The 13,707-nt window shown below is 47.8% G+C and overlaps 1 protein-coding gene across 1 annotated transcript; it reads left to right on the forward strand.

The window, feature by feature from the left end:
- Positions 1–10,589: 10,589 nt before the first annotated feature.
- LOC123037252 lies at positions 10,590–11,618 on the forward strand. The gene is made up of 3 exons (XM_044457130.1): positions 10,590–10,738; positions 10,804–11,109; positions 11,302–11,618. Exons 1-3 carry the CDS (start codon positions 10,660–10,662, stop codon positions 11,616–11,618), a joined length of 702 nt encoding a protein of 233 aa, XP_044313065.1. The 5' UTR covers positions 10,590–10,659.
- The last annotated feature ends 2,089 nt before the right edge of the window (positions 11,619–13,707 follow it).

The following is a 13,707-nucleotide window of genomic DNA, read 5'->3' on the forward strand; positions in this document are numbered from 1 at the left end:
GTTGGTGTTCCGGCGCCCATATCCACTTTGTGCCTTTGCGTAGAAAATCATTCAGTGGCTTTACTATCCGCGCAAAATCTGGCACAAATCGTCGATACCATGAAGCTACGCCTAGGTATTGCCGTAGTTCGCGTAATGTCGACGGTGGCTCTAGTTCGGCTATGGCTGCTACCTTTCCTGGATCTGTGCCTATCCCTTCGTTAGTAACGCGGTGTCCTAGGTAAAGCAACTCTTGCTTGAAGAATTTGCATTTATCGGCGTTTATTCTTAGGTTTGCTTCCTTGAAGCGCCGAAACACTACCTTTAGATTCTCCACGTGTTCTTTCAGCGTGCGTCCGATCACAATGATGTCATCTTGGTATGCAAACGCGTATGGTGACATCTCCGGAACGTGGCCGAACCTGAATGTAGACCGAAAGGCATTACTTTCCATTGGAACAAGCCTTTGCCGGGTACTGTAAACGCCGTATATTGCCTTCTATTTACCTCCAAAGGGACTTGCCAATATCCGTCTTTCAAGTCTAGACTGCTTATGTATTTCGCCTCTCTGAGTTGGTCCAGGATATAATTAATCCGCGGCATCGGGTAGGCATCTTTTATGGACTTCGCGTTTATCTGTCTGAAATCAACGCATAGCCTCCACTTGCCCGTCTTCTTTTTCACCATTACAATGGGCGAGCTGTATGGACTTCTTGAATGTTCTATGAAGTCCATTTGTAACAACTCGTCCACCTTTTGCGTTGATCTCTCCTTGGACTCTTGGGTTCTTAGGATAATACCTCTGTTTTATTGGCTTGTCGTCTTTCATGGTGATTTGGTGCTCGGCCACTGTAGATGTTCCTGACATGGTGCTGAATTCTGCTAGCTGTTCATCGAGGAATTTTTCAATGTCCTCTTCATCACTTACGTGTGAATCTACCGCCACCGACAGCCTTTCTTCCAGACATCCATTATGCCGTTTTCGTGCCGGTATTCGCAATTCATGCCCGGCACATTTTATTTCCGCCCCGACTCCCGTGAGGAAATTCCATCCCAGCACTAGTTCATCCACTACTCCTGGAAGTATTAGCAGATTCATCTCCAATTGTTTGTTTCCAAATTCCACCGTGATCTCGAGCTGTGAGCTTATTGAGCTTATCTTGTCCTTGTGATCCTTCCTTTGTCAGCCAGTCTATCCGCTAGCTCCTCGTTGATGAAACTTGACGTTGCTCCCATGTCAATTGTAGCCTTGTATGCGACGCCTCCAATTTCAACGTACGCGGATAACTGCTGCTCTTCCTCGATCAAATTGCCAGCTAGTTTGGAGAGGAGGCACTTTGCGACCCCTGTGCGCCTCTCTGCGACTGGGATCGCTGCCCATTATCCGACCTTTGGCAGCACTCTACGCTCCTGATGCCAACTTTGCCGCACACCCAGCAGAACAGTACTCTTTGGTTTCTGCATCCTCGTGCCCAGTGGTCGTGTCCTCCACACCGGCGACATGCCTCCTGTGGGTCTGTGCATTGGTGTCTCTTGGCATTGGGTTTGGTGGCCTCCATAACGTGTTCGTTGGGTGCCGTTGGCTGCGATTTTGTTCCGAGAGAACTTGTGTTCGTGAACGAATTCTTCTCGCTCTTTGTCTAGTTCTTCGTATTCGTTAGCCAGGATCATTAATGTGTCCAGATCATCCACCTTGTATGTTCTTAATGAAATTCTCAGGTCTGGTGTGCAGTTGTCCTTGATTATTTCTAAGGTCTCCTTTGGCGAGTACCCGAGTGGCCTCATCAAAGTCTGCATGTCCACCATGTAATCTTTGAACGGTTCCCTGAAACCTTGCTTCCGCTGTTTCACCTTGTCTGCCAACTTCGAGAAGAACCCTCTCGGCAGAAAGTACGTCTGGAAACTTTCGCTGAAATCTCCCCATGTCCTCCAATGTTTATTGTTTGAAATAAACCATTTCAGAGCTTTGCCTTGCAATAGCTCTGGCATTGCACGTGGGATCATGTTTAGGTTCAGACCGTACGTGTTCGCGGACCACTCCACCTGTTCTCTCACTTGCTTCGCGACTTTGGCGTAATCTGGTGTGTTAGGTCTTTGCTGCCCTGATTTTCTTTCTTGGCTTGCGTTTCGACTCCTGCCAGCTTCCTTCATGCTGTCCACTCCAAGACTTGCTATGAGCTCCTCGGCGTCAGGGTTCAGCAATTTGATTGTTGGGCCTGGCTTATCGTCGTATTTCTCTTCCAGCTCAGCCCAGATCTCTGCTACTCCTGGGTCACCCTGTTTCTTTGTTAGGTACTCTGAGAGGGCTTTCCTCTTGTCCTCCGTTCTTCCCTCCAAAGTGATGCCTAACTTGGCTCCTACTTTGGCGAAATCCTCTTTCTTGAGGAGATATATCCATCCTTTCCCCATTTTCTGTTTATTTGCTGATTCTCACCGACCGGACAATCACGTTTTGGGCGCCAGATGTATCGAACTGATTTTTACGTTCTGCTCGCTACGAGTATCGTGCGGCTAGCTCATAAGAATTGTTTTGTTCGTCCCACCAAATTTATATAAACGTGACCTCCCGATTGTCTAGTGAGAACGCACAGAAGGTTAGGATATTTACAAAGATCTTTATTCGCCGACTTGTTTCTCGGCCTAGGACTAATGGTGACAGATGGGTATCTCAACGCCTCCCTTGAAGAATTGTGGTCGCTCCACCGTCGCTCTCCGCTGTCTCGCTGTTCGCTGCTCTCTGCTCCGTAACGCCTCCGCTGTCTTTGGCCTCGGGGCTTTTGAGGGTCTAGGGATGCGTCACCGTTCGCAGACTAGGGTGAATAGGCACTGGGCTCTCAAAGCGTACGCCTTTCGCAGCCACAGCCTCCTGTCCCTGGATCTGTCCCGGCCGGTCACACCAGACGCCTACACAGTTTCTACCTGACGGTTCAAGCATACGCCGAAGGGCCGCCAATGTAGTCCCTGTGGCAGGACGCTAGGTTCAAGACGAACGCTTCCGCCCTCGCCTCTTCGCCGTGGACTAGATACGTCGATGACTGCTCGTCGTGTCTCGTGTCCTCGCTCTGCTTGCGGCGCGAATCCTGGCTCCGTTGCACAATTCTCCCCTGTCGGTTCAGGCGTACGCCGGAATTCGACAAGGCAATTGTTTTCGCACGGCAGCTGGTTCTGGACAACTTCCCTTCCGAGCCCACGGTTCTTTGTCGGAGGACTCTTTTTATTCACTTCTATCGGATTCGCCGAGCAATACGCCAAGCTCATATTGCGACCAGAATTAGAACAAAGCGCCTGGACTTAGCCGCGTGATGCCTTAAGGACCTCAGCTACCTGTTTCTCTTGATGTAGCGATCTTGCTCCTGTTGACTCGGCGCGGCTCTGCTTCCTCCTGATGTTGACTTGACTTGTTTTATTCACTGATTTTCTGCTTGTCTACTGATCTTGCTGGATTGACTCCTTGTGATCGACTGATCCCGCTTCCTGCGCTCGGCCCGCTTTTATAGGCCGGCGTATCCCGTTAATTCTCGGCTTCTCCTTTTTCGGTTTTGCGCACGGCACCATACTCGGTCCAAAGTCCGCCGCCTTCTACCGTTACACGTTCTCTCCAAACTCTCTGCAGCTGTATTCTCCAAACTCTCACCAGCTCTATTCTCCAAACTCTCACCAGCTGTATTCTCCAAACTCTCACCAGCTGTATTCTCCAAACGCTCACCAGCTGTATTCCTTCAAACTCTCTCCAGCTGTATTCTTCAAACTCTCATTCATTTGTGAGGGGTTATTTAACTCCTCACAGCACATAGTTTTCGTCGTGTCGATGGCTGTAGTTTCATCCACTATCAATGAGAAGTGAGAATCTCCGATATCTTTAATGATGTATTCCAAAAGGCATGGCGACAAAACATTCATGATCAGACCTAAAAACAATTGACACAGTGAATGCCAAAAAAGGAAGCAATACATTTGCATATAAATTATAAATGCGTTGAATATACCTGTAAATTTTGTGCGGTGCAGTTTCATATTCTTCAAAGCTTGAGAGTTTTAACTCAGCCCTCTTACTACTTTCTTCGATTTTAGGCTTAAAAAATTTATCCAAAATAGCATTGCTTTCAAGAGTTTTCCTCTCGCCAACATTTCTAATTTGCTTTTTTGTTGCAGCATGTTCGTCTAAGCCTTTGCGGTGCACACCAATTTCTGCTTTGCAATAAACGCACAAAAATTTAGAGGTGCTACCTGGCGATGGTTTCAACCAATCTTAAATAAAACAAAAGTACTTGTAAATAAATGTACATTCATTTTGTGCACTGTACATTTAACGCTTAAAACTGTTTTACCATGTAAAATTTAACTCACCTTTAAAACATGCTTCAGTCTCCCATTCCTTTTTATATTTTTGGACATATTTAGTTTTTGGAAGCACTAGAGCCATGTTAAGCTTAAATTCACTTAATAACCAGCAACAAAATTTTTGGGTAATCACAGTGAGAAAACTTAAAACCGGGTTCCCAGAAAAAAAATTTTGAAAAACATATTTTTTTCTTTGCTCTGGCCATAGAGTAAAGCCCAGTATCCACTTCGACGTAAACCGTACGCCAGTCATAAGAAAGAGCGAGAGGCAAACAGCGGGCGTTCACTTTTCGTCGGGCCTTTTTTTCAAGTCGGTTCACCCAAAGTTTATTTCCTCAGACTGGCAACGCTATGGAATTTTCTGGTATTTTTTTCGTCGATCAGGGGACCGACGTGAAAAAAAGGCCCGACGAAAAGTGAACGCCTGCTGTTTGCCTCTCGCTCTCTCTCATGACTGGCGTACGGTTTACGTCGAAGTGGATACTAGGCTTAAAAAATTTAATCTTTTGGCGTGCGCTTCTCACTGAACATTATAAGAAATGGAGGGAACAACTCAAAAAACTCACAAAAGTCGATTGGATGTGTTTACATGTGAGGACAAAATAACATTAATACTATCTGGGGTGCCTCTTGTCAGAGCAAAATGTTTTTAGGTCCAGAATATACGAAAAAAACAATAATAGTGCAGCTATGAACTTTAAATTAGCAAATAATTATCAGTAAATTAGAAAAAAAGAACTGTTAAATTTAAATTGTATTGTTTTTTAATTTCTTTGTACAGCGGCAGACTTGTCTTGCCAAGGTATTTGATAATATCTTTTAAAGGCTCTTTCCCGCAAATACGATATTTGAATTTTAACTGCTTGTCAACAAACCCACGTTATGGAACTGCATACTGTTCTCCCTGGGACGGCCCCGGCTAGCTCTGGAATCCTCAGGTTGACGTCTCACACTACAAATACTAACATCTCTAACAACAAACAAGAAAGGCAAGCTAACTTCGGGCGGAGCCGAAGTTGATATACCCTTGCAGAATACTCTGTAAATAATATTCTCCAAAATTATTCATATGATGCATTCTTAATACTCATAAAAAAATCCCAACATCCTAACTTTAAAAACACCAAAGTTATAGCATGTCCAATCGTTCAGTTATATGGCAGCTAAAAGATATAGTCGGCCGATCCTTATGAACTTTGGTAGGTCGGATTGATTGGCCAAAAATAAAACCCATAGAAAATCCCAACTTCCTAACTTAACAAACACCAAAGTTATGGCATTTCCTATCAATCAGTTATATGGCGGCAATAGGATATAGTCGGCCGATCCTTATGAAATTTGGTAGGTCGGATTGATTGGCCAAATATAAAACCCATAGAAAATCCCAACTTCCTAACTTTACAAACACCAAAGTTATGGCATTTCCGATCAATCAGTTATATAACAGCTATAGGATATAGTCGGCCGATCCTTATGAAATTTAGTAGGTCGGATTGATTGGCCAAATATAAATCCCATAGAAAATTCCAGCTTCCTAACTTAACAAACACCAAAGTTATGGCATTTCCGATCAATCAGTTATATGGCAGCTATAAGATATAGTCGGCCGATCCTTTTGGTAGGTCGGATTAATTGGCCAAATATAAAACCCATAGAAAATCCCAACTTCCTAACTTTACAAACACCAAAGTTATGGCATTTCCGATCAATCAGTTATATAACAGCTATAGGATATAGTCGGCCGATCCTTATGAAATTTAGTAGGTCGGATTGATTGGCCAAATATAAATCCCATAGAAAATTCCAGCTTCCTAACTTAACAAACACCAAAGTTATGGCATTTCCGATCAATCAGTTATATGGCAGCTATAGGATATAGTCGGCCGATTCTTATGAAATTTAGTACGTCGGATTGATTGGGCAAAAATAAAACCCATAGAAAATCCCAACTTCCTAACTTAACAAACACTAAAGTTATGGCATTTCCGATCAATCAGTTATATGGCAGCTATAAGATATAGTCGGCCGATCCTTATGAAATTTGGTAGGTCGGATTAATTGGCCAAATATAATACCCATTGAGAGTCCCAACTTCCTAACTTAACAAACAGCAGAGTTATGGCATTTCCGATCAATCAGTTATATGGCAGCTATAGGATATAGTCGGCCGATCCCGGCCGTTCCGACTTATATACTGCGTGCAAAGGAAAGAAGGGTGTGTGCAAAGTTTCAATTTGATATCTTTAAAACTGACAGACTAGTTCGCGTAGAAACAGACAGACGGACAGACAGACGGACAGACAGATAGACGGACAGACAGACGGACAGACAGACGGACAGACGGACATGGCTATATCAACTCAGGAGGTGATCCTGATCACGAATATATATACTTTATAGGGTCGGAGATGTCTCCTTCACTGCGTTGCACACTTTTGACCAAAATTATAATACCCTCTGCAAGGGTATAAAAAAGGTAAACAAGACAAAATAAACAAACCGGGACAAATATGACGGAAAAGTGGCATTGGATGTGGCTGCCACAGCGCACCCACCCTTCCTGTGGTGCCCCTAGCGTCGCGAGGGAGGCACCACCCATGTTCCAAGGCCGGAGCCACTGCCAGGCCAGACTACGACCGGTTCATCTCCCCGCTGGTAATTGCCTTAGGCCCACATCATCTTCATCTCCATTCTAAGTACATTTATTTATAAATATATACATAAGATTGCCAAATATAAACGTTAAGTATATCCTCTCCTCTTTATACCATTGCTTACAGGTCAGGGCAAAACCACTACCCGGCCTGGACTGCACCAGCTGCAAGGCCTTCTTAAAATCGGAAATTTGGCCGCGCGGAAAATTTTAAGCCAAGTGGCTGTCATTAATCAAACACCTCTTTTCTCTCCTAATTACCCTGCTGGAGCTCCAAGAGGACACAAAAGGGACAAGTAAATATAAATAAATAAATTGTATTGAGTTCTGCTAAGCCCGCTTTCGCAATTTCAGACCCCGAGTTAGCACAAGGCCAGACTCAAGCTCGCGGAATCACGAAGACGTACAGAAACGGACGAGGCGAGTACGCAAATTTACAAATACAAAAATTAATCTTAAAATCTAATCACAGGCGCGGCGAGACGTTCTGCTGCTCGGGTTCTACGTGCCCGGAACGGACTCACCGAGGTAATGTAGAATTCTTGTAGTTAAGGTCAACTGCCTGCGGCGGTGTTGGTTGGTGGTGATGGCTGTGGCTGCTGCCTGTGGCTGTTGCTGCTGCCTGCGGCTGTCGCTGCTGCCTGCGGCTGTCGCTGCTGCCGGTGGCTGTTGCTGCTGCCGGTGGCTGTCGCTGCTGCCGGTGGCTGTCGCTGCTGCCGGTGGCTGTCGCTGCTGCCGGTGGCTGTCGCTGCTGAGCACTACCACGAGGGCTGCTGCCCTTCCTCCGAGAAAATTGTGAAAAAACCGAAGAAAATCACAGAAAACTGCCGGGGCCCTATGTACTAGGGTCCCCGGTGGACCTAAAATAAATAAATTTCCACTTAATTTTCTAACTTTACTCGCACTAATCGCACTCTCACTTTTTCTTGGCCTATTCTAAGCAAAGAAATATCAAAATCCCGTCGACATGGCTTCGATGTCTGGCAGCAACTAAACCCTATCCCTGACCTACGCAATGTCATGCTCATCACGCCATGTTCCCTTTTCCTTTCCCAAAAGTGGGTCATTGGACGAATCCAAGGCCATCCCAGCCATACCCAGAGCGAACCGGGCTAGTTTAAATAGCTAGATAGCCAAGGGCATGAGCAGAAGGGGGAGCCACTTCAGTAGGCGTTGCCACCCACCAACTTTTATCGATAAGTCTTTGCCCTCGATTTCGATCAACTCCCGGCCGGTTCCAACTTGAAATGCAACACCACCCAAGGATTTAGAGAGACGCCATCGGATTTCAAGCCACTCGACGAAATCATTGGGAGCATTTGGATCCTTTCCTAGTGGAACCTGGACATTTACGCAGCTTGCAGTTCCATACGGTGCTCAACGCGGGGCCCACGCATGCCGGAAAGTACTGCCTTTGTTTTTCTTGCACTCCTTTACTTTGTGCTACCCTTTTTTTCAGATTACATCCGGATATCCTTGGCGTGGTAAACTCCGAGGTGGCGTCCTTGCAGGTCTTACAACTCGTAGGCATTGTTACCAACGGCTTTCACCACTCGAGCCTTAAGGAATTTCCTGGCGGACTTCGCGTTAAACGACTTTCCAAAGTCACTGAGGACGAAGTTACGGCGGTATACCTCCTGACCTGGCTTGGCCATGAAGTTCCGAGCCCGTTGGTCATATTGCTTGCGGCTTCGGTCATAGGCTGTCTCCAGATTCTTTCGGACCTTTTCCTGGATCACTCGGAGTTTGTCCGCCGTCTTCATGCCCGTCATCTCGTGGTCACACAAGGACTTTAGCTTCCTCGCTAACCTATAGTTGGCGCCGTTCAGGAACATATGATGTCCGAACACTGTAAAGAAAGGCGCTTCTCCTGTCGCCGAGTGGATCGCGTTTCGAAGGGCTACCTCAATCTCAGGAAGGTAGACGTCCCAGTCTCGATGGTCACCATCTAAAAAGCTCCGGATTGCGGCCAACACGCTTCGATTTACTCGTTCTGCTGCGTTGCTCTGTGGGGAGTATACCGGAGTCTCTAGGTGTGAGATACCGAAACTCTCCATCGCCTCCTGGAAGATCTTCGACGTGAACTGCCGACCATTGTCTGAGTGTAAATTTGTAAAATACCTCGTGGATGAGAAAATCGACGACGTTCGAGGATGTAGCTTCCCTCATGGCCTTCAGGAATACAAATTTGGAGAAATGGTCCACCACGATAAAAATCCAGGCATGACCCTTCTTTGACCTCGGATATTTTCCCAAGAAGTCGATATACAGCTTCTGGAATGCCTGTTCCGTCTGGACTCTTTCTCCAATACCGACCTGCATCCGGAAATTTGGCGCCTTGGACTCCTTGCAGACATCACATCCACGCACAAACTCGCGGACTTGGAGAACCATGCCTGGCCAGTAGAACTGCCGTCGGAGGATTTCCAGAGTCTTTCCCATTCCGCCGTGAGCTGCTGTTGGGTCCGTATGCGCACGCTCGATTAGGCTGTGGGTCAGACTCTGTGGGATCCACAGTTTCCACTCGGAACCTTCCACCTCATCGTCCAGATTTGCCGAGGAGACTCTCTTGAAGATGAGACCATCCTCGATCTTCAAGTCCGGTAAGTTTTCCAAGTTGTCTTCCACATCTTTCACTAACTCGAGATAACCTTCTCCAGCGAACTCGGTGGTTTCGAAACCCAACAAATCCGTCGGATTCACTACGAGCTCCTCCACACACCGTGAAAGGGTGTCTGCCACGACGTTCTCGCTTCCTTTTCGGTGCTCTATGTTGAAGTGGTACCCTTGAAGCTGCACCACCACCTCGCCAAACGTCCCGACAGATCCTTCATGGACATGAGCCACTTCAAGCTGGCATGATCTGTGATGCAGGTGAATGGCATCCCTTCGACATATGGCCGGAACTTTCGAATGGCCATAAGCGCAGCGAGACTCTCTTTCTCGGTCACGGTGTAATTTACCTGATGTTTATTCATCTTGGCTGAGAAAAAGGCAATTGGCTGCTCTTGTCTCGTCTCGCTGGAAAAGCACTGCTCCGACTCCGACGTGTGACGCATCGCACTGGATAAAGAAGCGTCTCTTGAAGTCCGCATGCACCAAGACTGGTGCAGTTGTTAACGCCATCTTCAAAGCTTCTACCGCAAGCTGAGCCTCTGGACTCAATGAAAACTTTGAGTTTCCAGTTTTCTTTAGCGATTCAGTGAGCGGGACGGCCAACGTCGCTAAGTTCTTTATGAACCGGCGGTACCATCCAGCAGTCCCAAGAAACGCTCTCACCTCCTTCATCGTCCTAGGCTCTGGCATCCTCCTGATCGCTGCCACTCGTCCTGGATCCATTCGCAGACGACCTCCACCAACGATAAAGCCCAGGTAGGTCAATGATTTGAAGCAAAACTTTGACTTACTCATACCTATCGTTAACCCCGCTGCTTTCAGGCATTCTGCGACTCTCCGAAGGTACCTGAAATGGGTCCGGATATCTGGAGCCAGTATCAGCAGATCATCTAGGTAAACAAATACGTTGGAACGGATCTCAGCTGGGATCACTCGGTCCATGAGTCTCACCAACCACTGCGCCGCGTTGCAAAGTCCGAGGGGCATCACCCGGAACTGGTAGAGAGGCCGACCAGGAACCGTAAAGGCCGTCAGTTCCTTGCTTTTCGGGTCCAACTCGATCTGTCAGAATGCGAACTTCAAATCCACGCTGGAAATGTAAAATGTTTGGTCGATTCTGGACAGGATTCCGTCGATACTCGGCAGCGGGTAAGCGTCTTTAATGGTCAAATCGTTCAATTTGCGCGCGTCTTAGCAGAACCGATCTATCCCAGGCCTCGACACTACCGTCGTCCGGTTGCTCCACGGGCTCATGCTCTCCTCGATGACTCCGAGCGCTAGCATCTTGTCCACCTCATCCTCGACAACCTTCTGCTTCGCTGGAGACATGGGATATGGACGATCCTTGAAGACCTTGGCTCCCTCGATCAGCTCGATCGTGTGCTTCTCCAAATTAGTCGTACCCAGACCATCCTTCTCAAATGTGAGAAACACCTCCTGGATCTCAGCGAGCTGTCGTGCGTCGGCTCCGGATAAGGTCCAGGATTCGGGATCCGGCTTTTCCTCGTCGTCATCTTCCTGTTCAGCGTAGTGCTCCATATCCCTGGCGTGGATTTCGTTTGCCTTCTTCACGCTTTCCGGGTCGCTGTGGCCTATCACCGCCGGAGCCAAGCCAAACGCCTGCCAGAAGTCCACTCCGAAATAGGCTTCCTGCTCCAGGTAAGGACATACATAAAACAGGATCCGCTTTATCTGTCCTCTGTACTCCACAGGTAGCTCGACGCGTCCTATAATCGAGCGGTCTTCTCCAGACGCCGTGCGGACCACGGATAGGTACTTCTGGATTGGCACATCCAACGCTTCGACCATCTCCCTACAACCTTTACCCAGCAGGCTGACACTCGCTCCAGTGTCCAATAATCCAGTCAGCTGTTGGGTCAGGATCCGGACTTCAGCGAATGGTCGAGGGTCTCCCGTTCCACTGCGCTTCACAGCGGCAACCACTTCTCGCCTCCTCGCTCGTCTCTTCCGGAATCGATCCCTGGCCTTCTGGACTTTCCGAGACACCAATCTCATCCCGCCCAATTGATGGTTGGAGAAGATCCGATTCCTGGCCTCCAAGTACCGTCGCATCTTTTCTTCATAAGGTAAGTATTTTAATATGTTCTTATTACTACTCGTACATACTAAACCTTCTTTTAGTCCTAGAACATTTACTTCTTCGCGGGACTCTTGTCTGGACGCATCCTTCCCGCCCTCGGATCGCCCAGCCGACCGTTTTCCGCGCAATCCGGACATTTCGGAGACACGGTGTCTGGCCTTCCGCATCGGTAGCAGAACAGGCGCCGTTCTGTTGCCGCGCAGTCCCGGAACCCGTGGTCTACGGCTCTGCAATTCCAGCAGCCCGCTCGGAACGGATTTCGGGCCTTCGCTTGTAACGCCTCCACTTGCCACTGAGAATCCTCTGCAGTATCTGGACCAGCTGCCTCGCTAACCCTGGCCTTCTCCGCCGGAGGATAACGCATCGGGTGCGCATAGGCCGCGCGTCCTCGTCGTCCAAAATTACGCTCCACCTCGCAGCACTCTTCCCTCAACTCGTCCACAGTCATCACATCCATTGCGTAAACGAATCTTGCGATACCCTCTCTCAAGCCCTTTTAAATTATTTTTACCATCTGTCGCTCTAACAGTGTTTTTTTTAGGCGAGAAGCTAGCTGCTGCATCGCATGGACATAATCCTCCACGGCTTCTCCCGGCTGCTGCTCCCTCTGCAGAAGCTGATGCATCCGGTCGTGCTCCGTCTGGTGGCCTCGGAACCTGTCCATCAGCACGGCGCGCAGCTGTGGCCATCTCTCCACCCTGCAGTGACGCACGTGGACCCAATACCACTCGCGTGCCCATCCTGTTAGCAGCACATGGAAATGGCGGAGCACTTCCTCCCAAGGGCACTGGTACTGCCGCTGCAGGAACTCGAGCCGAAACAGGAAATTTTCCACCGAGTTTCGCTCGTCCTCGCCATCAAAAGTAACGCCCCACCGCTCGATGCGAACCTGTTGGCTGCCGCCACCTAGCCCTGTATTGGCATATAAACGCGGCTCCTCGCGGAAATCGGAAGCCCTGCGGGCCTCGAAGTGCCAATTTCGAGGCTCGTTGCGTCGCCCTCGTTCGCCTTCCAGAGGATATCCTGGACTGCTGCTCTCCACCGGAAACGACTCCAAGGGCCTTCTAGGCGGCTTTGGTGGAACCTCTGGTGGCGGTGGACGGGAGCCAATCGTACTTGCTGATGGTGCCGTCTTTGGAATTGCCCCTTTCTGGACCAGACTTGGAGCCTGTGGTGCCGCCGTGTCCGTCCAACCCGGATGTTGCTGCTGATCGGTATGGTTATCCTGTGGAAGCTGCGGCCGCTGAGCGGCAGGCCTTAACACCTCGTTCATCAGCTTCATCATTTACAGGAAGCCACCTCTGATTTAATCCCTTAAGGACTGGCTGACGCCGGACTCCTGAGCCTTTCGATGGGTCTCTGCAGCCTGGGCCAATGCCACGTTTACGGCCGATTTCGCCGCGTTGTCCAGAAACGCCTCCGAGCTCACTTGCTCCAGAACTTGATGTTGCGTGGGATCTGTTCCCATCTGAAGTTCCCAGCGCAGCTCCTGATGAAGACGACCCAACTGAGTCCTTGGCAGTCCCATCGATATCCGTGGCTGTTCGGCCCCGGCAACCTCATCTAAATCGGTGGACCACAATTTCTCCTCTTCCTCGGCCGGAAGAACCTTCGATCGGAGATCGTAATTAGAAGGCATCGTATCGCACAACCAACAAAACAAAAAATATACCTATCTCCCTCAGAATTCCTCGATCCTACCCTAAACAAATCACCACAAGAAATAAGTACTTAAGAAGAATAATAAATATTAAAATAAGGACTAGCAAATAATAAATAAACAGATAAATATATAAACATGTAATAACGGATAATAATTACAGAAACTAAATTTTTAAATAAATAAATAAATATTTGGAAAAGTAAATAAATAATGTACGAAAATAAATAGAATAAATAAATAGAGTAAATAAATAAATAAATAATATATCTATGATTCTTCCGTTTTGATTTGATTCCTTTGAGATTTTATTTATTTTTTTTTTTTTTTTTGACCTGGGGAGATGGAACCGGTCAC

Source organism: Drosophila rhopaloa, unplaced genomic scaffold (assembly GCF_018152115.1).
Source record: "Drosophila rhopaloa isolate 14029-0021.01 unplaced genomic scaffold, ASM1815211v1 contig_155, whole genome shotgun sequence".
Classification (NCBI taxonomy): Eukaryota; Metazoa; Arthropoda; class Insecta; order Diptera; family Drosophilidae; genus Drosophila; species Drosophila rhopaloa.

Excerpts from the sequence above, each read along its gene's own strand:
- LOC123037252 (XM_044457130.1), top strand. The coding sequence starts at position 10,660 with ATGCGAACTTCAAATCCACGCTGGAAATGTAAAATGTTTGGTCGATTC. Across the intron at positions 10,739-10,803 it reads CCGTCGATACTCGGCAGCGG|GCCTCGACACTACCGTCGTC; the intron begins GTAAGCGTCTTT and ends GATCTATCCCAG. Across the intron at positions 11,110-11,301 it reads TTCCTCGTCGTCATCTTCCT|GTAGCTCGACGCGTCCTATA; the intron begins GTTCAGCGTAGT and ends TGTACTCCACAG.